Raw genomic sequence first — 26,248 nt, 5'->3', positions numbered from 1 at the left:
ACATTTTTTAAATGGCTTTCATTGTTACCTATTGTGAAGATTTAACAACTTTGAATGTCACTTCTTTTTAGCCATTTTCTAATATAGTCCTGAAATAAATTTCTTATGTTCTGTTCACTCATTGTTTTTTGCTGCTTCAATGGGTTAAAGTGCCTATTACTGGTAAGTATTCTATGAGCAACGGGGAGAACTACAAATCCTGAAGTGGTTTGAAATGTGTGTGATTTAGTATGGGTAACATTACTGCAGCATGTCTTTCATCTTGTTAGGCAGGTTAGTGAGGCATAAATTTGGTACTGAAATTAGTAACTCAGGTGACAGTTCAAAGAGTTGGGTTTCTCAGGAGATTTAATTTCAGAAGACATTAATAGTGTTTACATTTTGGTGTAATTGTACAAAATCCAACCCTTGGGGAGTTAATTTTTTCATAGAGTGTTTTGCCTCCTAATCTAGATCCTTTGCAAGGAAAATGGTTAACTGATTTAAAGAAATTTAGGAGGGTTGACTACCTACTTCTCATTTCAGTAGCTACTTAGATTAGAATTTTACTTTCTGTTCAAATTCATTTGATCTGATAATTACTAATTTGAATAAAATTACTATTTCATAGAAAGGATTAACACAATATGATCACTTCATGCATGATCTCCTCTTTGACATTTGGTTTTGATATGAGAATTCTTGTAGCACAGAGAGCGTTAAAAGAAACTTCTTTGCTTATGCAGGGTAAAAAGTTGTGACTGAAACAGCACACTGAACTCAAGTTTCATTTTTCTACTAAAGGACCTGATTTAAAATGACCACTCTGCTGATTCATCTTCCTAAGTGAAGGTGGTGTTCTGAAATGGTGGCATAATTACTTCTCTTTTTTACTGGGTTCTCAGTTCACTCTTAGTTGGCTTTAGACAAATTACATGCTGTTACCACTGTGGAATTATTCTAATTTATTGTTTAAGGTGTAATACTGCTATTGATATGTATTAGCCCTTAAAAAGTTACTTTGGTTGGTAGAGTCTGGAATTTCCAAGTACATTAATGTCATAAAGTTTTGTAGCATCAAATAAAATGCCCCTCAGACATCTTTATTACTGGATGAAGGACTGAAAACTTTTGTATGTGTTTGCTGTTAAATTCTTTTATGTACTTCACAGTATTTATGTGCTGGAGAGTAAGTGCTTTGCCTTCTCAGAAATGAGAGATGTTTTTGAAGGAAGAGGTTCAAAATAGATGTTGATATGTATAGCAGCAGGTTTTACTGCTCTGTGGGTACATAATGCACTGATTTCTTGTGAATACAGATGAAAATCACAGTGCAACAGCAGAGTCCAGCCGACTTCTGGATGTCCCTCGTTATCTCTGCGAAGGCACAGAATCCCCGTACCAGACTGGGCAGCTGCACCCTGCCATCAGGGTGGCTGATCTCCTGCAGCATATTAACCTAATGAAGACTTCTGACAGCTATGGATTTAAAGAGGAGTATGAGGTGAGATCTCCAGTGGTGGGGCTTTGCTAGGAAAAATCCCTTAGAAATGGGCAGCCTTTTGTTTGCATTGTATTGCAGAAGGATGGAACTAAATGTCATGGTTTGAAAAACTGACTAACAGACATAAGATTCTTATATATGTAATCCAAAAGTGAAATAGTAAATGGAGTCCAATGGTTTGGGCCTTTACAACTGCCCGGTAGAAAATCCCTGTGCGTTCCCTAGGGTATAAAAAGAACCTTTTTTGACATATTGTAGGAGGTTGCCACTCTTTTGTTGCTGATCTTTAGTGGAAATGCTATAATTAGTTATGTGAGCTGTTTTTAGTAGAGATCTCCTGGATTAGGTTGAAGTAAAGAGTTTAACCTGCCTGGTTTTCCAAGAAACATTGACTGGAAGCACTCTTCTGATTTATTTTAGCATCTCAGTAGGGCAGTACTGGGACTTAGCTCCAGCTGAGAAGCAGTAAAGAGATAATAAAGGTAGTAACGTCTTGAAGTTCTAATTAAACCTGCCTGAGCACGTCTACTTACAACTTTAATGTTAAAATGGAAGCAAGAAATTCCCAGCCCTGGAGGTAGAAGATGAGTACAGATTCATTTCGGCTCTGATCTCTGAATCTGTTGTGATTCTTTGGGATTAGAATATCAGGCAAGACACACAGTAAAGATGGGAATGGGACTGCCAAAGTTGCTCACAGTATAGCTAGGTTTACAATGAGTTTCCTCTGAGAAGCAATCTCTTCTGACACAGTTTTCAACCTTCTCTCCTTTCTGCAGCTGTCTCTACTGTAAACATAAGAATTGGAATAAATAAATGTGTGGTTTTTAAAAGAATACTATGCTCTTTTCCTCTCTTTTACTTAAACATGCTTTGTTATGCTCTGCCTAACTTCAAGGCTAAGACCAAGTGTCAGCCACTGCTGGGGGGAGGGTGGTCCCTGATGCCATATCAGGTGTCTTCCTGCTTGCTGCTTATTCTGTTTCTATATGTGACGTCTATTCCCTGCTTTGGGCTTCTGACTGTGCATTAAAGTTCTGATTCCATGGCTACTGTGCATTTTCTGGAGATAACTTACCCAGGGTAAGAGATCATCTGGAAGGAAGGAGTAGCATAGACCTACAACAGCAGTAAAATATCTACGGGCAATGAAGAAAAAGCCAAGGAGAAATAAAAACTACTTCTATCAATACTGAGAGATCAAAGTCTTAAGAGTTCAAAAATGTAGAATAATTTTGCTAGTGACTAGAGGGAGGGATATAAGGAAAGACAAAAAGAACAATGAACATTGGCAGAGGAGAGTTCCTGGTGTCTCTGTAGGAAGGAAAGATGTTTTACTAAGTAATATGTGGAAAGCAATGTAATGTTGTAGTAAACAGGATATATATTACACTGTCTTGTAAAAAGAGTGATCAGTCTCTCTGTGCTTTCTCAGTTTACTGTCATTCCTCCATAGCAAGGATGTGTAAGCAAGTTTAGCCTTCCGGCAATTACAGGATTTGAAATCCCTGTGGAGCTCCTCAGTGAGTTGCCCATTTACTGGTAGCAGTCAGAGTAACAGAGGCTCCCTTCTTCTCTAGATATTTCTGTACCATGGCACTGCCTGGGTGACCAGGGCAGGCGAGCAAATCTGAACTTACTTTATGGTGGGGCAGTTCTTTTAAACTGTTATTTCTGGAGATAAATTAATGGTCAGAATGTTTTCTTTCGGAACATTTTTATTTATAGAGTTTCTTTGAGGGGCAGTCAGCTTCTTGGGATGTCGCTAAGAAGGATCAAAACAGAACAAAGAACCGCTATGGAAACATTATAGCATGTGAGTATCGGTGTCCTCAGTTTGAGCGATTGCTCTACTCGTGTGTTACTCGGGCCGTGCTCTCTCTTCCTTTGCAAGTCTCCGGTGGCACAGCTGCTTAATACCTGCAGCAGAGAAGTAGAACAGTGCCTTTTTCAGCTTTTTTTTTTTTTTTTTTTTTTTTTTGCTCTTGTTGTTGTTGTTCTTCACAGTTCAACTTTCTCCCTTTTATAACTCAGGCTGAATTTCGCGTTTGCATCTCTTTTGTGCAAGCTGTGGTAAGCATATATAAGCAAGACGCTGGCACTCATTTGGATGTTGATTCTATTTGTTTGCAATTTGTATTGTTTTACCCATGCAGTTGAACACACAGGAATCACCGTGCTGGAGAAGTCCCTGAATGGGTAGAATTAACTCTTCATCGAATCCCAAGTTCATTGCTAACTCCTTTGTCTTGATTTCATTAATGTCTCAATATGAACTTGAGCAGGCTTGGGTTGGAAGTGAGGAAACAGTAATCAGCATTTTTGGTTTTCTAGATTACCAACACTGGAGCTGATGCTGAAAGGGACTTTGAGCAAGTAACCTGATTTCTTTGTGTCTTTTAACCATTTGTGACAGTGCCAATACCTTTCTGCTGGCCTCAGTGAAATGTAGTGAAGGTTTTTTGAAGTAATTGAAGACCTCAGACAAAATGGTTCTTTGTATTTCTGTGTAAACAGTTTGGATTTAGGGACTGTAAATTGTAAGGCACTTGTGCCAGTTTTGGTTCTCTACATGACTTATCGTTAATATCTTTCTTAAAAATCACACTTCAAATAGGCTCCGTAACCACTTGGTTTTTGCAGATGACCACTCCAGGGTGATTTTGCAACCTGTTGAAGATGATCCATCTTCAGATTACATTAATGCCAACTACATAGATGTGAGTGGAATGCACAGCTTTCTCCCTCTCAATTTGCCAGCTTCTATCTGTGAAATTATTGCATGTTATGCAACAAAATTATTGAAAGCTTTCTTTTATTAAGAACAAATGTACACTTTCCTTGTTCTACGTCCTAGTACTCACTGACATTGTTGTGCTTTCTTTCACATCTGACTTTGGTTTGGGCTGTAGATTTGGCTGTACAGGGATGTAAGTACCACTATATGTGAATAACAGCATCCTATTGTAAATATTTAATTAGATATTGTTATTAATTACTTCTATTTTTATCAGTTTATAACTATGCATGCCTCATCTAATTTATCTCATCTGTTCCTTTAAAAAGTTTCTTTTCTGTGTGAATATTTTTTGTTCCTGTTTTGAAAAGATAATTTAGCTTTTAGCTTAGTCCTGAATATTATTGGATGTTAGGTAACTCAGGTGAGCCTATCAGTTAAAGAGAATTTGCTGTTCCCATTTTTAGTGGTCATTTTGGCCACTAGCTTTTCTTTTCCCCTTCCCACATATATATAAGAAGCTAGATACTATGCTGCGCTGTAGTTGTTTGAAAATATACCTGTGAAGTAGTCATAATATGTGTTTAGTAAAAAAAAGGAGGGATAATGACATTTGTAGGTTGGGGTTTTTTGTTTGTTTGTTTTTAACAATGTTTTAGACAAGCAATATTTAGTTGGCATTTGCTTTAAGGTGCTAATTTAGGTATTAGAAAGTATATACACAAACACTTTTATATATATATATATATTTATTTTTTTTTAACACAGAAATTTCTTCACTTCTGAAGAAAATCTCTAAAATTTGAAATTCCATACTTTAATCAGAATACAAAGTAGTTTATAAATTTTAAAAACTGATTCAAATTTTACTAGGCAATTTGACTGACACAATATGACTTTTCTCTACTTAACACCTTAGGAATAGACAAGTTGTTGTATTCAAATTAATTCCAAAGCCATTTGAAAGGTAGTGGAATAGCTATGACAAGTGTTTTTTAAATACATGGCTTTGATTTCTTTTCTTTATAATTGCACCTTAGTAGTTTTTCCTGACCAGTTTTAGTTGATGAGTTATTTAAGACCCTTTTGACTTTCCAGGATACAAAGATTTAGCTCCAGATATATATCTGTCTTTTTTATTTGGATGTTTTAACGTGGCAATCTCTGTGAAATGATAGGCCTGTGATATTTTGCCTGGGGCCTTAAACAAAAAACTCTCACAGATTTTTAATAATTCCCTGAGGATATTGATTTTCTTATTTAGGAGTGAATTGAATCTCATTAGAAGCAGGCAAGAAAGCTACAAGTTAAAATTGACATTTTACAATTTTAAAGTGACACTTTTATCTTCTTCTCAAAAGCATTACTGAGTGTAAACCCGTGTGGCACAGGTTCTACTTCCACAATTTTAAGCTGTGACTTGATATTAAGGACATCAGGAGAAATTCTTTTGTCATTTGATGCAATTTTGGTCTCCTGTAAAGCCAAGAATAAGATATTCAAACATTTTTTTAGAAGCCCCAGAGGAAGGCGCTCTCACTCTAGACAGAAAAATGAAGCAGTCTATGGAAAAGAATATAAAGTCCTTAGGTACACTGAAATCCTTCACTTTAGTAGCATCTCATGAATACCAGGAATCCTAGGCCTTGTACTCTCCTGTAATGCAATACTTCCAGCAAGTGGCCTAATAAAGCTTAACCTGGAGAATAATTGGAGTTATGAACATTTCCACATTGTGAAACTCAGTATTGTCTTCTCACCAGCAACACTAAAATTTCCTTCCTCTTTGTAGTTAAATTGCTGGCACTGGTCAAAATACATTCTGAATTATTTCCTCAAGAGCAGTAGCTCTTTGTCTTGTAATTTTTATGTGGACAATTCGTACTGCTAGAATTGACATAGATCCAGCTGTCTGGAAAGGCTTAGCTATGTAGGGTTATCTATTTACCTATGCAAATATATATATATATATATATATGTGTGTGTGTGTGTGTGTGTGTGTGTGTGTGTGTGTGTGTGTGTGTGTGTATGTAAAAGACTGTGTACGTACTTGTGTGTATCATGCCCACTGTAATTGATGCACACTTTGTGCAGTCGAGATTTTCCTCTTTGGGCCTTACAGTGATTCTCTATTTAGAAGAAGACAAAAGATGTGTATTTTTTCATATTGACTAAACTCGTAACACCGATCAGCTGTGAGAATTTTTATTAAATTTAAAATAAAAGCCCAAATATATACAGCTAGGGAAATAATGTCAATAGGACTCATTTTTAGGTGCAAGGGCCCAATCTAGAGTACTCCTTCCTGGTACACTACAATGTCTGTTCAAGTCAGATGTTCTTATTTTCATTTTATCTGTTGTCATTCAAGCCTTTTCAATATTAACTGGTTTTTTAGGTTTTGAGCTTCATGCTGCTCTTAAATATTGGTTTGTTCTGAAAGTGTTGTCTAGATATAAGGATTCTGTTGTATCCTTCTGCTTTTATTTTCCACTCTCTGTCACTAATATGGTACTCAAACCAACTTATATTGCTGTTTTAGGGATATCAGAGACCAAGTCACTACATTGCAACCCAAGGTAAGGATCTGCCAGCTTTAATCAAATCAAACAATTGTTCTCTGTAGAGTTCAACAGTGTTTTCGTAAAATAAGAGCAGATGAAAATAAAGCATACCCAGTACTGGGAGTTGTCATCTTGTGTTATGGTAAATTAACATAGTATGTTTGGGTGGACTGTGAATAAATTCAAAAATTGCACTAATTTATCATTATCATTATCGTTAATTAGCTATTGAGCAAATCTGTCAGTGATAAATTCAGCTGATAAAGTCAGAACCTACTACCATGATTTCCAATTATGAAGATGAATAGAGAAAAGACACATGGACAGAGAAGGTTTCAACCTGCCTTGAGGCATTTTTCTTTCCATATTACAATGTTTTATTTTGCTGTCTACAACTTAGTCCAGGATGCAGTGAAGATAGTAATGATAAATTAAACTCTTTCAGAAAACCTGGGTAAAGTAAGGCCAGAGGACCAAGACTTTTTGTACAAAGGAGTGAGGCAAATCTTTATCATATAACACCCTACTAAGAAAAAGAGGTGCTAGAGAAAAAAAAAAATTATTTTTTGGTTTGTATTTTTGATAAAACTCCTCACAATATGAAAAACCAAATAGATTAGTCTAAATTGCACTGAAATATCAGAGGCTATGATTTAAAATAAAAATAATTAGATTTAGGTGTGCTATTATTTGATCTGTCAGCATAATCAGACGACTGTCTGGAAATATCTTATTTGTCCCTCAGTTGATTGTAGATGCACACAGGAAAGTCAAAGTAAAGACTTATTTCAAAGCAGGATGCTTATAGAGTTCTGACCACATTTGTTTTTCATTTTTGTATAAGTGCTGCCTAAATAGGTGTCTACATGGCATTAAGTCTACATTTGTATTTTATTTCTGTTTTACTATGCAAATCATTGCACATAGTACTGTGGAAAGGAGAGAAAAATTTATTGCTGCTTTTGTGTGCAGCCTTTGATCTAGCACATGAAAGAATGTGTCTGAGTCTTCAAATGTGGCACTTAAGGTTAGTGGTGTACTTGGCAATGTTAGGTTTATAGTTGGACTTGATAATGCTTAAGGTCTTTTCCAGATAATTCTGTAATTCTATGTCTGTTATATACAGTAATATTTATAGTACTGCTGGATGGTGGTAAAGGAGCTGTTTTGGAAATTATTGTAATGGTAAATGCCTCTGTCACTCAACTGAACATGTCTCTGCAGCAGAGCAAGAGGCAAAATGTAAGCATGTGCTTCTCATTTGCCTCACAGAAAAGTATTTAAGTTAGTTTAAACACACTTCAGGGGGAAATGTCTGGCTCAGTGCATACTTGTGCATCCATGCTTGCCAGGAAGTGGATAGTAAGTGCAGAGTATCTGTACCAGCACCGTCCTGCCTGATACTTCACTCTGGCATGGGCATCTCCTTGGTGAGCACCTGATGAAACTCGTTCTCAACACATTATATTTAACAAATGTAAAACAAAACTGGAAGTGTAACTATACATGCAGATTGCTGTGCACTATACTACACATATCCTTGTAGTTCTCAAGCAGCTTTTGTCATTTTGCTGCATGAAATACCTGCCATTATTTTCTTTCAAGTGAATAATTCAGTTAAATTTGGAATATCCAGCATTGGTCAGAAGTAACAATATAATCTGGAAACCGGCACAATGGCACAGTGATGGGGTTTCACAAAGTTTTCTTCTCTGAGCAAATGTGCTCATATGCATCAGCTCTGAAACCCACTGGATTTTTTTCTTAGCATTCACTTTGACTCTTCTTTTTTTGCAGAATATTACCTGGATTTTTTTTTTTTTACAGGTCCAGTTCATGAGACTGTTTATGATTTTTGGAGAATGATATGGCAGGAGCAGTCAGCTTGTGTTGTGATGGTCACAAATTTAGTGGAAGTTGGAAGAGTAAGTTTTTGGATTTGTTTTTCTTTTAATGCTGCAAGTGTAAAGAAAAAAACTGCTGACAAGACATACTGTGGGCAGAATGTAGAAGGGTCTTGTGAAGGTAGCCTTGCATCCTGAGAGGGCAAGGGGAAGGAGTCCAGGCAATGTTGCAATCATGGTATTGTCTAAAAGCAGCTTCTGAAAACTGATGCTGTGTTTCTTTCATGCGCAGTGGAAAATTGTCTGAATCCAAAATTCATACTTCAGCAGAATAGATTGTATAGTGTTACTCAAATAAGAAGAGTAGTAGAGGAAATGTGCTTCTATATCAGTGGCTAGAAATCAGCAAATTACAGTTTAGCAGTAACACATACCTCGGGGAAGTCTATAAAGTATCTGGGATTACTTGCAACAGTTTGATTATGTGTACAAAATGCATCACAATTTAGCATAAGTGGAAATATATTCCACAGCTCAGCACTAAAGAAAATACAAATGCTCGTTTAGAAGCGAATTTGGCACCTAAATGCAGTTGTGTAAAGCAGTGGAAATTCCTTGTTGCTAGTGCTTAATTTGACATAACAGCCACTAGTCATGGCAAGCCACATGAATGCATGGTCATTTTGGAAATAAATGCGGTGTAATGCAGTACATGCAGTACTGTATCCTCAAGCTTTTCTTTTCCCTTGGTGTAAAATCATACTCATTTTTTATTTAGGTCAAGTGTTACAAGTACTGGCCTGACGACACTGAAGTTTATGGGGACTTCAAAGTGACTTGTGTAGAGATGGAGCCCCTCGCGGAATATGTTGTCAGGACCTTCACTCTGGGAAGGGTGAGCACATTTTGAAAGGGCTTAGCAAACTACTATTTCCTGGTAGCAAGGAGGATGAAAGAGGCTATGCTGACGTTTCTGTGGAATGCCAAATACCTCTGTCTTGTTAGCTGGACTGCAGTGTAGGCAGCCTTACCTTACCATGGGAGCTATGCATTGCATCAGCGCTACCCAAGCATGCATCTCACTGTGGGACTTTGAGTTTCCCCAGAAATGTCAACTGCTGCCATCCCCTCTCTGACAGTCACCTCTTCTCTACAGCCACACTTCTGAGCTAAACTCAAGTACCAGCTTATGAGTCATGCCTGCTGTTCATCCCTTAGCCCTCTCTTCTGACCGCTGCTGAGTCAATCTCATTCAAAGGACAAATTCTGTGAATACTTCATGTGATACAGTTGTGGTTTTATGCTATATCATACTTGCCTTTAAATGTAGCAGGCCCTTGCCCCAGTTAGCAAAACTTCTGAAAATCAATGTAAAATGCATCAAAGTCTACTAAAAAAATCTTCAGTGCAGCAAAAATAGCATAATTAATGTCTAAAGTGAAAATTACAAACTTAAAAATTAAAATAACCCAATGACATCTCTAAGCTTCCTATGGGTTGTTGTTTTAAATAATTGATGAATTGATGAGAACTGCATGTAGATTCTATCAATATGTGTGATCATTATTTGAGCCAGATAATATCTAGTCTATGAAATACTTTGAATTTCATAACCTTTTTTTTGCCTTTTACAGAGGGGCTACAATGAAATTCGTGAAGTTAAACAGTTTCATTTCACTGGCTGGCCAGATCATGGAGTTCCTTACAATGCCACAGGACTGCTTTCCTTTATACGGAGAGTCAAATTATCTAACCCTCCTAGTGCAGGGCCTATTGTTGTCCATTGCAGGTGTGTACCAAAGGCGTAGATTTGTATTTTTCACAACTATTTATATGCTTATTTACAGCAGTCTCTTCTGAAGCATCCATCATTTTGAAGTGCTCTGTTTTCTTCTTCCCTTTTTGAATTGCCTAATTCACACTGCAGTAGGGTTTGGCTGTTTACAGCAATGTTTGAAAATAACCAGATTCTAGTACACTTTTCTTTCATAGTATAGTGCGAGATTTTCTTTTTCCTGCAACAGCTGCAATCATGATACTAAATCATGATACTCCAGGCTATCATTTTAGGTAGCTTCAACAATTTTGTGACAGCATTTGAGAATGAGTGTAGATGCATCTGCTTTGATAGCTTGGTGTTGCATATAATGTCTGAACAGATTATTAATTTAAAGAAAAGTAAGCAAGTAGATGAAGAAAGATGGAATTAGGTTAGTGGCAACAAATACAGAATGTTTCTCCTGTGCAGATTTTGCAAGGTTATTTTGTTGGGACACTATCCTTTGATAAATAGAATTGGGTTTCTACAAACGTGTGATTTATCAAAGTATTTTAGTCAAATGTTTAATTACATTTTGTAGATGAAGTTACTCAGCCTTTACAGATTCTAATAATTCACTGTGCAAAAACTGTCCCTAGCTTTATGTAAAGCCAAAATAAATCATAAGTGAATCTTCTGGGTATCATTAAATGTACTGTCTGAGCTCACTTGGAACTTGACTGGTAAAACATACATTTGATTTTCTTATTGTAATAGGTCACTTAAAAATTGTTCTTAATCTTATTAAAGAAAAACAAGATCTATAATATTCTGAAGTGCATAAGTTTAATCAGTCTTCAGATATCAGTTAAACAAACTTATTTTTCTAATTTAAGTATTGATCTGGGTGATAAAAGGAATACTTTTTTTTTTTTTTGCTGTTACTTGGTGGATCAAATGTGATGGAAAAATGTTGTTTTGAACACATCAAAAGATTTAAAGGACATTATGATGAGAAGGAGAGAAGATAAAAATTAGGTAGTGGCTGTGATAAAAAGCAGAATGATTTTATAAGAAAGCTCTCAATAACAGTTATAAAGTTTTTAGAGTTTTTCTGGGGCTATTCCTAGCAGTATTTACTGATTCTTTTCAGTGCTGGTGCTGGACGGACAGGCTGTTATATCGTGATCGATATTATGTTGGATATGGCAGAAAGAGAAGGTGTTGTGGATATCTACAACTGTGTCAAAGCTTTGCGGTCCCGGCGCATCAACATGGTACAAACTGAGGTACAGCAGTTTGCCTTTGAAGCACCTGATGCTTTTTGAAACGTTCAGGTGAATTTCACTGTGACTCTGCAAAGTGAGCAGGTGGTGGCCCTGTCAAGGAGGTGCCTCCATTGGGGACCATTGCTGAGTGCAAAAGCACTCAGAACCAGGGTGGTGCAACAAATCTGCCTACTCTTGTAGTCTTCACAGAAACAAGTGCTCTCCTAACTAGGTAACAAAAGGAAAGAAAGAAGGATTTTTTCAGGGAAGACCTTACATTGGGCATGTCTGGGATGTCTCTCCCCAGCTCTGGTATTAGCAATCCCAGGATCCCAAAGGTGGAATTAGCAGGCTGACACTTGTTTTAGACAATCTTCGGTCACTTTATCTATAAATTTACTGGTGAACTTTATGTCCATTTCACATGCTCTTTTCAATTTTGTTTTTGTTTGTTTTATTAACCTTGCTGTGAATCTTTTCCGTATTTTTACTCTAAGTCTTTCAACATACCTTCAGCAGTTTCACAATAAAATCATTGCCTTAGGAATGAAGTTCTAACAGCTTCCACTCTGCCACCAGAGTACCACTGAGCTTCCAAAAAAACACAGGTGATTGGTTTTATATTGGCAGATTACCTGAAGTGGTTCACCACGTCTCTCTCCTGCCCTCCATAAGGACATGTACCTGAGATGTTATTTCACCTGTGACCTCATGAAAATCTCTACAGTTGCCAGCCAAACATGTCAGTGTAATTTGGTGCAGTTTTTATTTCATGCTGCAACTTATGCCAGTTGAACAATAAACGGTCCTGGTCAACTCCTCCTGCTACAAACCCATTAACTTTTGGAAAGTGCATGGGGTGGAGTGTTTCAGTTTAACTGCTTTAACCATCTCAGTCTAATCTGCACTTGCATGTGAATTAATATATATACTATTATTCCTTTCTCTCCCTTCTGCCTCTTACCTCTCTTACGTCTCACCTTCTCTCAGAGGCTCATACGTGCATAGCAAAACAAAGCTCATACTTGCATAGCAAAACAAAGCATCGAGTTCTTGTGATGGTCATACAGTCAACAGTGATGCCAATAGCTCCATAGCTGTATGAGTAAGGCTGTAGAGCCAGAAGATTACTGTGGTCCCTGGACATGTGCTGCTTTTACAGCACATGTTAAATTTTGTGCTCTTAAGAACCTTGTTGGTATTCACAGTAGCTACGTGAGGCTGGCACAGTTCTAGGAAAGGTTTACATCTATTCCTCTCAGGGTGAGTAAATATAATGGGCATTTTGTGTAAAAATTGACAGAAGACCTAACTGAAATAGTAATGCAGTTATCTAGGATTCAGGCTCTCTTAAGACAAGTTAGTAAAAATTGGAAAAATTGGTGCTTCCGTTGGAACACACTGGAATTTATTATTGGCCTAGAGCCAAGTATGAGGCAACTGATGCACTAGCTTGCACATGCATAAGGAGAATGCAGTGTGCCAAATACTTGCTAATCATACTGGTAGTGCTTGAAATTTCTGCTAACATCAGAAGATTGGAAGCTATTAAAAAAAATTGATAAAGCAAACAAGCCTTTGGTATATGCACAGAAACCCGCAAGCAGTACAAGAAAACTGAAAATCTCATCTTAAATAAATTACTATCCCTGTTCTGTTAGGTTTTACTGAATTTAAATTGGTCCTGAGGAAAACATCCTTGTTCACTGCACCCCAATAAGAATAAGACTATTTGTATTAAAACATTATTTAATGTATTGATGGACAGTACTTTGAATGGGTTTAAGAGTGTGCAGTAGGTCTGTTTATCCTAAAAGAAGGAGAGATCTGTTGGTTTTAAATGGCTACAATTTTTGTTTATTTTCCTAATTTGACAGGAGCAGTACATCTTTATTCACGATGCCATTCTAGAAGCTTGCTTGTGTGGAGAAACTGCCATTCCTGTCTGTGAATTCAAAGCTGCTTATTTTGATATGATTAGAATAGACTCTCAGACAAACTCTTCACATCTCAAAGATGAGTTTCAGGTATTCACAGTTCCACTTAACTCTTGATGTGACAAGAATTTTTTTGCCTCTAGATAGATTTAATTTATTTTAAGGAGAAGGTTTTTCCTGTGACTTTTATAGCAATTGGTCCTTAACATTTTGTCTACAAAATAAAACATCCATGTTTATGTGCTTTGCAAAATTGTTTTAAATACAGAATATCCTCCTTTTAATAAAATTGCAGTAAATAACTGTTTGAAATAAAGACAAGTGAGTAAGAGCCAGAGAGTTTTGGCTTGCATTTGCATAAAAGGCATAGCTTTTTAGAGCTCCAAAGGATCCTCTTTGTTTTATTCCTTTCGGAAGGGATGGTGTCATGCGGAATGTGTTCAGTGGTACATGGAGTGCTTTTAATATCTGCAACTTAACCCACCTTGCAAAACCCCAGAATGTCCTACAACAGATAGGATCTTGCATTTGTTAATGTCTTCTTGCTAATGCCTCGTGTTTTCTCATATTGCAGTATTTTACAGTAAAACTCAGGGCTTCTGAGTCCCATGTGTGTTAGCTCAGTGTGCTAAAACAAGCGTCCTTTTTCCCTCAGACCCTGAATTCTGTGACCCCTCGCCTGCAGGCGGAGGACTGCAGCATTGCCTGCTTGCCAAGGAACCACGACAAGAACCGCTTCATGGATATGCTGCCACCTGACAGATGTCTGCCTTTCTTAATTACTATTGATGGGGAGAGCAGCAACTACATCAATGCTGCTCTTATGGACGTAAGAGACTACCTTCTTTGTCTGCATAGTGTGCCATGGAAAGCTCTGTAATGTGAGAGAGAGCACTTGCTGGTTTATAAAAGGGTAATTCTGTTACTGCAGTGCCCAGTAAAACAGTCCTAATGAAGAAGGGTTGGGGGGAGAAGGTAAGAAGTCCCATCAGTTTGTGTTTTTGTTCAGAAGGTTAGTTACCTTTAGTCTTTGGCATCTTTGTGGGACCCACTGGAAATCTTACCTTTTTAACAGCATTATATAAAGCTCTAGTGTCCAGACCTCCAAATCTCAAATCTCAGCAAGATCTCAAAAATCTGCTGTTTGTTAGGAAGTAAATGTTATCTATCTGAACATGAGGTTCCTATCACTATTTCATTTAAAAGTCTTTCTATACTGAGGTAGAAGCAACAGAGGAAGAAAAAATTGTTTTCTTGGCATTTTTGGGTATAGAGTATAGGATTGGGGAGTTTGTTGTTTATGTTTTGAGTTGCAGCTCTTTAAAGTTGAAGTCTGAGTAACAGAAATACTGTCAGGGGGAAAGATGAATTAATGGGGAAAATAGAGTTGAATTTGCTTATATGTGTCTGATCAATAAAGCAGTTCATGTGCTTCTAGATACCTGCCTGTGCCTCCCATTAGCATTTCCAAAGTTAGGCCCCTAAAGCCACTTTTATAATAAATACTTATTTAAGTGGCCTGATTTCCAGGAGCATCTCCCCTTCTTCAAAAATAAAATGTTGTCAGAAACTGCCATGTCAAGGAGAGATGCTGAAATAAAATGGCAAATAGTAGCAGAAATCATCAACACTGATTGGTTCTGCCTGAGGTAGGGCAGAAAACAAACTGATAGCAAAATGCAGCTCCTAATCTCATAACCAACTTATTGTGTCAAAAAAAATAGAGGAGTAGTGTGTGTAAGACCAATGTATTAGGGTGTCACTGCGGGCTGAACAGATGAATTAGAGCAGTAAACAGAATTCTGGTAGCAAAAATTGTTTAGAATTGCAGTTAAAATGGCATTAAGCACCTGGATAAAATTGATGTGCTATGAACAAACCAACAGAGCTGCATTGAGGAGTGTAGTTTGGGGTGAAAGAAAGGCAACACAGGCTCTGGGAGGCAGGAGGACTCTTGAGTGTGCAACAGCATGTGGCAGGTAGAACATGAACCAAGCAATATATTAATGGATTGGCAATCAGAGGCAAGTTAAAAAAGGCAGAAATGGTAGTAATAAAAGGAAAAATAGCAGCAGAAATAAAAGGTATTATATTACAGTGAAGGCATATAACAAAGTTATAAATAAAAGGTTAAAATTTTAGGTAACACAAGCTTTTTTTTTTTTTTGCCTTTTCTCTTCTGGACATTTTTTTTAAGACTGATTTATTCAGAGAAGAGGAACTGCTCCTGGACAAGAAAAAGGGACTCTCAATAACAAAACAGAAAGAGGAACTTACCCCTTATCTTTCTCTTGAGAAACACAATAAATAATGGGAAAGAGGGGTAGGAAAACATTAGTTAGGGCTTGTTTTATTTCTTAAAAGTACAGGGGAAGAATCAAAATTGGTTGTCCCTGGACAGTTCTAGGAAGTAGGACATGAGCTGCTACTACCCCAACATCCTTCCATTAGAAAAGGTAACAAAAATCTATGTTAAAAAAATCGGCAACTTCCTTAATCTCTTGTCAAGCAAGTACTGATGCTAAAGACATTAACAACAAGTTATTGGAAGGTATGTTGATATATTGCACATAACAATCGCTTAGATCAATCTTCAAATAAGCAAGCTTTCATAGCAAAAGTGGTTTATTTGCCCTACCAGGTCTTTCTCCTGGGTTGACTTTTCCATGGATGATTTCAAATTGCCTGCAAAAGACTTCTGATCTCTCCTCTTCTGCTTGCTGCTCATAATACATCTGCAGCAGGAAAGTAGCCCCTCCACTGTTAGTTGCCTCTCAGTTACTCTGCAAGGCTGAAAGTCCCTATTTGCAGTTGTGTATAACACAGCATACAGAAAATGGAACCTGCAGTCCTGGCAGGAAATAGGATTTTGCTGTTGAACTTATGCTTTCTGCTGGAAATGGGTCCCTGTGATCCCAAAAGTCAGTTCTGTGGGTGTCCCTGTGGCTGTGCACTATGAAACAGAGTTTGGGATTGAGCTTAGTCCCCAGTTCAATCAAAGAGTTCACATAAAACCTACTGTGGTGAGGGTGATCTTCTGAGACCTCTGCACCCCTCTCTGTATCATGAGGTGAAGGTTCCCTGCATGGCTCCTGGACACAGAGCCTAGAGCAGAGTTGCCTGAGCCTCAGCTCAGCAGAGCCACAAAGAACATCTTCAGTGCCTGGAGCATATCTGATTGTAAAAGCAGGGCTTGTTCTGTAACCAAGAAGAAGGCAGACCTGAGCAGAGTAACCTCTTTGTTCTTATTGGACATGATAATGTGTTTTTAACTTTTACATCCTTAGTGATATATGAAGTAATTTATGTCACACCTTTGTTCTATTTTTATGTTTTGTTCTGTTTCAGTAGAATTTAAGTATTTCCCATACTGGTACTAATAAAATTGTTTACCTTTACAGAGCTACAGGCAGCCGGCAGCTTTTATCGTCACACAACATCCTTTACCAAACACTGTGAAAGATTTCTGGAGATTAGTGTACGACTATGGCTGTACTTCTCTTGTGATGTTAAATGAAGTCGACTTAGCACAGGTTAGTTTGGAGCTTGAGTTTTCTATGTATTATCACATCCTTTAATCACTCTGGATTTACTAGATGATGAAAATGTAGAGCAGTGCAGTGACTTTACAATTGTTCTCCGCTTTACAGTGGCTAATCAACACTAGTTACTCAGTACAAGTTAGGTGAGATATCTGCAGTGGAATAAGGCAATGTCAGGTTGTAATTTGCCTTTTAATTATGCCTGTTTTGCTCTGGCACAGGGTTGCCCACAATACTGGCCCGAGGAAGGGATACTGCGGTACGGCCCCATCCAAGTGGAATGCATGTCATGTTCAATGGACTGTGACGTCATAAACAGAATTTTCAGGATATGCAATCTAACAAGAGTAAGGATTATTCTAGCAATATGTGACAGAAAGATATTTTGGTTTTCATGCTCTCTAGGCTCTTGTGCTTTTCAATTTTGAATAATAGTGAAGTACTAATGTTCATAAGACATTATTCAGAAAAGAGTCCGTCAAGCATCAGTATCTAATACTGATTTCTAGTACTTTTCCACAGCTGCAGTACTTTTCTACAATAAGCAGAGAGAGCATTAAGATGGTTAAATGTTGTTCGTAGGCATTCTGCCTGATGTGGGAGAAGTATTCTGTGTTCTCTTGGTTTGGTGTGCAGTAAAAGAAATATCCCTGTACTGAACATGTATTTAGTTCATAGCTTTGGTAAGATGTTTTCTGTGGTGAATCACGAACAGAAATACTGAGGCTGCTTATACAACCAGCACTTCTCAGCCTAAGCTGTGAAAACCACAACAGGAAACGCAGACTGTGGCACCCTGCAAAGCAGGGTGTGAAAAAACCCTGAAAACTCTGCCTCTAATGGGTTCTGCCACCACTGTGCCTCAACCTACAGTTATCATCTTTTTCTCAGCTTCAGTAGCAGTGCCAGTCTTGCATCCTTGTCAGCTCTTTCATACCTTAGACCATCTTATCTTTTTACTGTCCCATAGTGTTCCACCCTTTTGCAGTATCTTCTTAAATCCTGCTTGCCACAGAGTGTTTCCTGTTTAGCTCACCTCTATGAATTGCTTATTTATATTGCCTGCCAAAAAGAGTTACAGACACTTGTGCCACCAGTCAGTCTATGTGCAATTAACCAGCAATCCCTATTTACTTGCCACGACTGCTTTTTGTCTTCCATCCAATATTCAATTTATCACAATTTCTAGTGTATCTTGAATATTTGTTGAACTATCATTAATCTTGAAAGATACTATGGGGAAAATTAATTACTGTGTACACAAAGATCTTTCATGTATTTTGTTTTATTTTTGTTTTCTTTTATTTTGGTCACATTTTCATTTTTCAGAGGGCAAAAACCAGTTTCCATGTGGCTAGTATTTTACTCTGTTTTTTTTTTCCTTGCTTATATTCAGAATTAAAAAAAATACATTTTCAGTTATTTTTGGAAACTACAGGAAACTAAGGTGTGGGCATACTGGCAAATATTATGCCACAGCGGGTTTTTTTCGTATTTTGAGACTTCCTCCTTTTTTTCCCCTTTTTGTTTCTTATTTTTGCCATTTCTTCCTTTTTTATGATGTTCTGATTTTCGACGCTTCCACTTCTCTTTGTCTCCTATGTCCTTTTGCTTATAAGCTTTGCTTTTAAAAATCTCTCTGCTCTGTTGTTACTTTTCAAAAATCCACATTCCTACTTGTCATCTTCAGCTTCAAGAAACTAGATAGAGTATTTATTCTTCTTGTTATTGAGGCCTTTCTTGTGACAGTCAAATTCTATTCAAAGCTTTCTCTGTGTCACATCTAGCACGTGGAAGGCTCAGAGACTGGCAGCGAGGCTGTCATGATTATCATAGTCTGGCACAAAGGGAAGACTTCAAGGACAGTAGTCATGTTTGTGCACCAATATTACTCATTGTTCATTTATAATGGGGTCAGTTCATGAATAAGAGCCAAATGTATTTCTCTCTATTTCTGCGACTCTAAGAATTTAATAGTGATGTTTTAAATTGATTAGTGCTGCTAAGCAAACTTGGCACATAGAATCTACAAAATCTAGGGTATTTGTCGATTTAAAATTCAGTATAAGTTACATTTGGGATTGATAAACTGTGATGTGGTCTTCAAGGTAGCTCCCTTTTTTACCTTTTCTCACATTTTCCTTGAACTCAGGTGGTAGGAATTACTGGAGGCCCTACCATGCAATGTATACACATTAGAACCCCCATAATATAAACACCTAGGTTTCACATTAGTTTTCTATTTTGGTTTCCTAAACCAAGATGTAAAAGTGCCATTTTGACCTAAAGCCCTTTGATTTCCCTCAGCCACAAGAGGGCTATCTGATGGTGCAGCAATTCCAGTATTTGGGATGGGCTTCTCACAGAGATGTGCCAGCTTCCAAGAGATCCTTCTTGAAGTTGATTCTCCAGGTTGAAAAATGGCAAGAGGAATGTGAAGAAGGGGAGGGCCGAACCATCATCCATTGCCTGTGAGTAACTTGGAGAAAGTCAATTGCTGCTCTTCAAATAAATCCTTTTAAATTAATTATTGGCTTTAATTTAAGCATTATTCTTATGGATACATTATTTTGCATCTGTGCCTGTTACTTTTTTAATAAAAAAAATAAAGAAGTACCACTGCCTACCACTGTAGGTTAGCTTTTATTCAACTTTTATATTTTTCTGTGTCAGGTCAAGGAATGAGTATTTTGAGCGTGATACTACATTGATACCGCATGTACTGTCATCTGTACATAATAGCGTCTTTTTCAGGTGCAAGACATATTCAGATCTGTTTCTTCTGCCTGGTTTCAGTAAGGAAGTCTTTTATACTGAGTGCCAAAAGGGGGGGTTTTGTGTCTTTTTTACACAGAATGTGATATATTTTTTCCCAAAAGAAAGGCCTACATTATTTTGAGGGATTTAAACTGAAAACTGTGGATATAGGAAATCTGAAAAAAGCTCTATTACAGTACATGATACTAAAACTATGGTTGGTAAATGGCTGCTGGCTGCTTATCTGATACTTTAATGGGAGCTGAATTGGGAGTTTTGAAAAGATGGCATCTTCTTCTCCCTAAGCAGAGAGTAATCAATGTTTTCTTACTCTGAAAAGAAGACCTCAGTTTAAATGTTCAGAATTACCTAGTGACCTGTTTCTGCCTACACCACCTCAAAATTAATAAGAAGAAATACCTACCTGAATTTCTTTGAAATTAGATTAAAATAGTTCAGAAGTGTCCCCAAAGGTCAACAAGTTATTAAATCAGTGATACCTAAGCATATCTGGTTGAGTAATCTTCACATCATAAGTTAAGTGAGTGTCTTTCCAGAAGTAAGTGGAAAATGTACTTGGCATTGAACTTGTTTTTATTATTTCTAATGTCCTACTTGCCATTGAACTTGGGTTACATTTTTTTTCTTTTTATTTCTAATGCATATGTAATTTAGACTTATAGCATAATTGGGCAGCATGATGGGCTGTAAGGACATAATTCAAAAGCAGTAATTGAGAGGAAGCTCAGAAAAAAAAATGTCTTAGACCAAACCCTCTGAAGCTGCAAAGAGATTGCTAAAGTCTGGTCTGCCTCTGGGACTCAGGAATCACTCGTGCTTACAGAGTGAAAGAACATAAATGCATTTTGGATGCTGTCTTAGGCCACAGCTGCATTTAACTCTCTTTTCTTTGTGTACAGAAATGGAGGTGGCCGGAGCGGGATGTTCTGCGCCATCGGCATTGTGGTTGAGATGGTGAAAAGGCAGAATGTGGTGGATGTTTTCCACGCCGTGAAGACCTTGCGGAACAGTAAGCCCAACATGGTAGAAACTCCGGTAAGCACCACCCCTGCAGAGTTGCTGCAAACAGCCAGGGAGCCTGTGGCTGCCTTGTTGTGTGAGCTGTGTTTTCAGTCCTGTGCTCACAAAACAGTGCAAACCTACCATGGGCCAGAAGAAGAAAGGACAGCTATTGTGTGTGAATGCAAGTCAGCATCATGAGAGGACAGGCTTAGCATTTTACACTACCTTTCTTGTAGTGGTTGCATGCTTTCCACAGAAACCATTCTGAGTTAACAGAATGCACTTTAATCTCCCAAAATAACGCGGTCTGTTTGAAAGGAAGTTGCAGCAGGCTGCACTCGCACAAGCTGTCTTGAAATTTTACAGAGTGAGGCATTTCCCCTTGGTAGTAGGATGAAGCTGTGAAATACAGATTCCTAGATGGATCTGTGAATATTTTGCTCCTTAGTAAAAACTGCTGCTTTGGAAGTTGTACTGAATGCTGACAATCTTTGTTACTCAGATTTGTGGGAGTCAAAATGATACCTCAGAACTTTAAAATCAAGCATTTGGATCTAGTATTTTGCAAATGAATATATAAAATAATTTAGGTTGGAAGAGACACTTAATTGAAGTGTCTCTTCAATTACGAGATCCTTAATTATTGAATCCAACAGTTAAATAATAAACAATAAACAAATACAAACAATATGAGCCTGAATTAGCAAAACTGCAAGACTAAATACCTGCGTGTACATTGCCAGAACTCAAAATTACTTTAATCTTCTGGTTAATCTTTATACACCCATATGGGTGCCTACCCATTCAAACATTTGCCTCTCCAGCAAAAACTGAACATTAAGGACTGGAAGGTCCTTAAAAAATTCTTCCACATGGATGTTTTTCTTTTTTGTAGGTGAATGAAAGCAGGTTATATAGTGCTTGGGAGTTCCTGCCATTTGAGTCTCACACTGCCAGCTGCCAGTGTCACTTTTCAGCCAGATGGCTGCCTACAGCATAAAAATCAGGGATGCCAATTGAAATTATAAACTCATAGTGTTAACGCATAGTGGAAATAGCTTCTGACCCTGTGAACTTGCATATTGTACAAAATGGCTGTATCTGCCTCTTCCCATATTCCCATTTTTTCCAAGTGTCAGTGTTTGCTTAATATCAAATAGCTTCTGTGGCATAATTCCCTTAATCATAGTGCATCACTTCCATCCCTTGCCTCCACATGAGAAGAAGACGATTAATATGTTAACAAATAGAACATCCTGTGGCAGCAGTGACACTGGGCTAGGTATTGCTGCTTTTGCTGAAAATGCTTTGCATTCTCCCATGCCATAGGCATCTGAGACACAACATATTGAATTGCTGCCTGGGTTTCAGTTCACTGCTGTCAAGAAAGCAGGTCAGATCATATGAAAAATTATTTGTATCACTGTAAAGGGAGGCTGAGGTAGATTGTGTTTATTTCTGATAAATGCTCTGCAAACTTATATTGCAAAATAGTCCTGAATTCCACTGTAGCTTTACACTGAAGTTGCTATATTTTTTTAGTTATATATTTGTGCTGTATGGATTTTTATTCAGAAATCTTGAACAGCACCAGCTGTTGAGTTTTTAGTTAGAAAACAAACCAGGAAATCCACTATATAGCAGTGTCATGTGCCCTACTTTCGGCAACAGGATCAGATAACAACGAGCAGTGCAATAAAGCCTTTAAGATATCCCCACAACTTCCTGTTAATGCATCACGCTATCTTCCTGTGAAAACAAAAATAAATCACAAGGACAGATTTCATTTTTCAAGTCATACGGACAATAGACATCAAATTCATTTCCTTGGTTTTATTTCTTCTTTCTCTTTCTCTCTCCTCTCTCTGTCTTCCTCCCTGTCTCCCAGTATCAGCTCTCAACAACAGCATTGTTGAGGATAAATAATAACCACAATGAGGTTTTGAACTTCTGTTTAAATGTTCGTCTGATCTTTTGGATGCCACATCAACGGGACTGTACCAATGGGCTCTGAACACGGAGCTGCTTGGTGCAGCAGTTACTGCTCAATATCAGCTAACTCAAATAGAAGTGGTGTATCAGAGTCAAGGTGCTTTCACTGCAAGAATGCTCTGACTGAGGGGAGAGCTTTTCAAGTTTGATAAACCAGTTCAGAGTCTGAAAAAATCAGAGAAGCACACCATTACTTTCAATGGTCAGCTTCTTTCCCCCTTCATTGGTTAGGGTGGATGTTTAAATCAGAGCTGGTAATATACTTGTGTAATAGGGGGAAAAATAGAAAATCCAAGCCTGTCTGGTTTACTAGTTAGCAAAGAATGTTCTTGGTTATAGATACTGCTGCTAAGATTTTGGATTTTAATGTAACGTCTGTTTCTGTTCCCCCCTTAAAGGAACAATATCGTTTCTGCTACGATGTTGCACTGGAGTATCTGGAATCCTCTTAGTCGGAAAGGATGTGATGAAGTTCACCAAATAGATGAATCTCAATAAGCTGTTTTGACAACAGTTCTTGATCCTGTGAAGAAAGATTTTAGGGGAAGAGGGGGGTGGGAGGGATTTTAAATTTTAAATGCAAAGTATTTTTCTTATGAAGTTGTGTATCTTAATAAAAGAACTCAATCTGTTTCTATGCTTGTATACAGTATCAACATTTAGTGCCACATAAATACTATTTAATGAAAACCAGAAGAGATTTGCTCAGATTAGGACCTTCTCGTGTGTGTATATGCAGCCGTCTCTCAGATACAGTAGAGCGACCATCTGTTGCATGTATCAATATTTCCTATATGGTATTAATTTTTTTTCTTTTTGATACATTGTTAAAGTACAATAACAGTGCAGATTGATAGTAAGGTTCATTCTTTATACGTTTCAAGTGTTGCATATATATATTATATATAGTAAAAGAAAAGCTGGCTTATTTTGTTTTAATGTGCAATGATGGCTGGATCACATAAAGATCTTTATAAAGAAACTTAAACATAAGCCAAAGACTCAAGTGTAAATATGTCTATATGGAGAAAGCACATGTATTTATTATTTACTTGCATTCCTTTTTTGATGGCTGAAAAAGAGAAGAATCATTTTTCTTGAAGAAAGCTTTTTTTGCTGAAATCAAGTGTAAACAATTTTTGTAGTTTATTTTTTGTATGTTTTAGTGTAAGTAGAAGACATACTTTTTATGCATAGACCAAGAAACATTGGTATAGTGGTTTTGTTGTGTACATGCTTGTGGTTCAAATTCATGTAAACAACTTGATTATAGAAGGTCTTTAAGTACAGGACCAAAATATAAACATTTTCCTGAAAATGTATAGTTTTTCACAGTTGCATTAGTTAAGTACTGATAAAAAAAATGTACGGAAGTGCACACTTAAAAATGTCCTTGCCTATGACTTGCACAATATTGGAAGAAATTTTTAAGATCCATTAAAAATTGTACAGGAACCAATTGTTTTAAAGATATAGAAGCACAGATCAACAGGAGAACTGTGACACAAATAAATGGGTCTGCATATGCCCTTCAGGGTAAAAAAGTATTTGTTTAGGAAACTGTAAAATTAAGCAATGTTTAATTTGATGTTTACGAACATGTAAGCTTTGCTTCCAAGAAAGCAAAATTTGAATAAACCAATGCCAGATTCTGATTATAGTTGTGGTGTGCAAAATATTACTTTCCTTTTACTTAGCTTGCATCCATTTCTTCACAAAGTTTCCTCTAAAGTTACCAGTGAAAATCATTACAGTCTCTTCTTGGTCATTTTTAGAACGGGCAGTAAAATGCTATGGTGCTTTTAAATATTCTGTAAAGTAAGAGTGAACTAAATTTTTATTTAAAGATTTTTTTTTTCCTATTTGATATCCTCTCATTTACTGTCCTCTTTAAGGAGTCATTCTTGTCTGGAAGACCAATATACCTGGATAAGGTAAATCTCAAAAGGAAATTGTATGATTTTTCACCCTAGTGCTTCAGGGAGTATGTCATAAGACTCCATGTCATCTGTATGTCCGAAATTTCTTCCTTCAGTTACATGGAATTATCCATTCAACACTATAAACAGCAGAGAAATATTCAGAGAAACACTGCTTCTCAGATTTTTTTCAGTGCCTCCATCTGTACCACATAGCTCCACTTCTTTCAAATCTACACCACTTCTTTTGTTTGGTTTGGGTTTTTTTGGGGTTTTTTTTTTGTTTGTTTGTTTGTGGGGTTGGTTTTTTGTAGGGTTTGTTTTGTTTTGTTTTGTTTTTTGTAGGTTTTTTTTTTTTTTTTGAGTCACCCACTGTTAATTCCTAGTTATTAATGGCAAGGAAAATAAAAAGTTTCTAAACATTTACTGGGTCTGGCTTCTTAATACTCAAATGACCCTTTTTTTTTCATCTGCTATAATGGAAACTGGAGTATAAATTACATGCCTTGCAACACTCTGCTTTCCTTGTGAGGAAATGGCATTCAACTAACTTTGGCAGAGAAAGTGCTGGGTCTGTTACCTAGAGCTGACTGTCTGGTCACCACATTTTGTGGAAACAACATGCCTGATGCATACTGCCTGTTAGACATCTGTCTGGCCCTAGATGGTTTTGACTGTGGAAAAATCTTCCTCTGTTGTCTGAGAGGACGCTGAGAAGTCTAGTCTAGAAGTCTAGATTTATTTTGTGACAGGAGAGATGAGTAGCTCTTAGGGTTGTGGAAGGCAAAAGCCACATTCTGTACTGCCCAGTATGATATTTATATTTTGGGTAGAGTTTTTCTCACAGAGAGCTGCTGTGTTTGGGACATTGGGGTCCATCCCCATCAGAATTTCATGATCCTGGTTAAAACCCTTGAGTCCAGTTTCCCCTGGACATTAAGCATGACTGGTGCAAGTGCCAGTATTTATCCTGGCATTGCAGCATACTGAGCCTGCAAAAGAGTCTTCCTTGGGAGCATCCCCCTTGACTAGAAGAGATTCTAGCTGCCACTGGTCATTCTGCAGGGGTGGGGAACTCTGTTAGAGTTCAAGTAGTCTGAGAGTCTCATAATTTCTGTAGCTCTTGCTGACTGTGGTGATCTAAAGAGCTTTTGCAATTTCTGGGAAATTCTTCCTGGCCAGGTCAGGGAAAAGTATAAAGAGGGAATGTGGTATGTAAGAAGCAGATGACAAATATTATTCTCCGGTAATGGTATCTTTTGAGTATCTCTTAGGCAAAAGATAATATTAGAATGTGATTTTTACTATAAAGTCAGAAGAGATACATTGTTTCATTGTGCAGTTGTTTCCCTTGTCTCACTCAGTGTAAGCAAATGCCAGCTTTGTTTTCTGACGGTACCAGCTCTGTTACCCTAGATAAATG

General features: G+C 37.4%; 1 protein-coding gene across 20 annotated transcripts in view; it reads left to right on the top strand.

Moving 5' to 3' along the window:
• PTPRK (protein tyrosine phosphatase receptor type K) overlaps positions 1-24,566 on the top strand; it is a 374,534-nt gene extending 349,968 nt beyond the window's left edge. For 8 of the 20 annotated variants that reach the window (XM_072926868.1, XM_072926863.1, XM_030267870.4 and 5 more), the window contains 17 exons: positions 151-162; positions 1,299-1,483; positions 3,212-3,299; positions 4,127-4,203; positions 4,396-4,413; positions 6,763-6,799; positions 8,612-8,709; positions 9,407-9,523; positions 10,263-10,417; positions 11,541-11,676; positions 13,533-13,682; positions 14,248-14,421; positions 16,994-17,125; positions 17,356-17,481; positions 19,442-19,605; positions 20,812-20,947; positions 23,305-24,566. In XM_072926868.1, the coding sequence (XP_072782969.1) occupies positions 151-162; positions 1,299-1,483; positions 3,212-3,299; positions 4,127-4,203; positions 4,396-4,413; positions 6,763-6,799; positions 8,612-8,709; positions 9,407-9,523; positions 10,263-10,417; positions 11,541-11,676; positions 13,533-13,682; positions 14,248-14,421; positions 16,994-17,125; positions 17,356-17,481; positions 19,442-19,605; positions 20,812-20,947; positions 23,305-23,358 (1,859 nt within the window). In that variant the 3' untranslated portion in view covers positions 23,359-24,566. The remainder of the gene's footprint in view (positions 1-150; positions 163-1,298; positions 1,484-3,211; positions 3,300-4,126; positions 4,204-4,395; positions 4,414-6,762; positions 6,800-8,611; positions 8,710-9,406; positions 9,524-10,262; positions 10,418-11,540; positions 11,677-13,532; positions 13,683-14,247; positions 14,422-16,993; positions 17,126-17,355; positions 17,482-19,441; positions 19,606-20,811; positions 20,948-23,304) is intronic. The other 12 variants (XM_030267874.4, XM_030267873.4, XM_030267871.4 and 9 more) reach the window with 3 other exon arrangements.
• Positions 24,567-26,248: the final 1,682 nt, after the last annotated feature.

The sequence above is a fragment of the Taeniopygia guttata genome, chromosome 3 (assembly GCF_048771995.1).
Source record: "Taeniopygia guttata chromosome 3, bTaeGut7.mat, whole genome shotgun sequence".
NCBI classification, from domain to species: domain Eukaryota; kingdom Metazoa; phylum Chordata; class Aves; order Passeriformes; family Estrildidae; genus Taeniopygia; species Taeniopygia guttata.
This window is presented reverse-complemented; position numbering and strand designations above follow the sequence as displayed.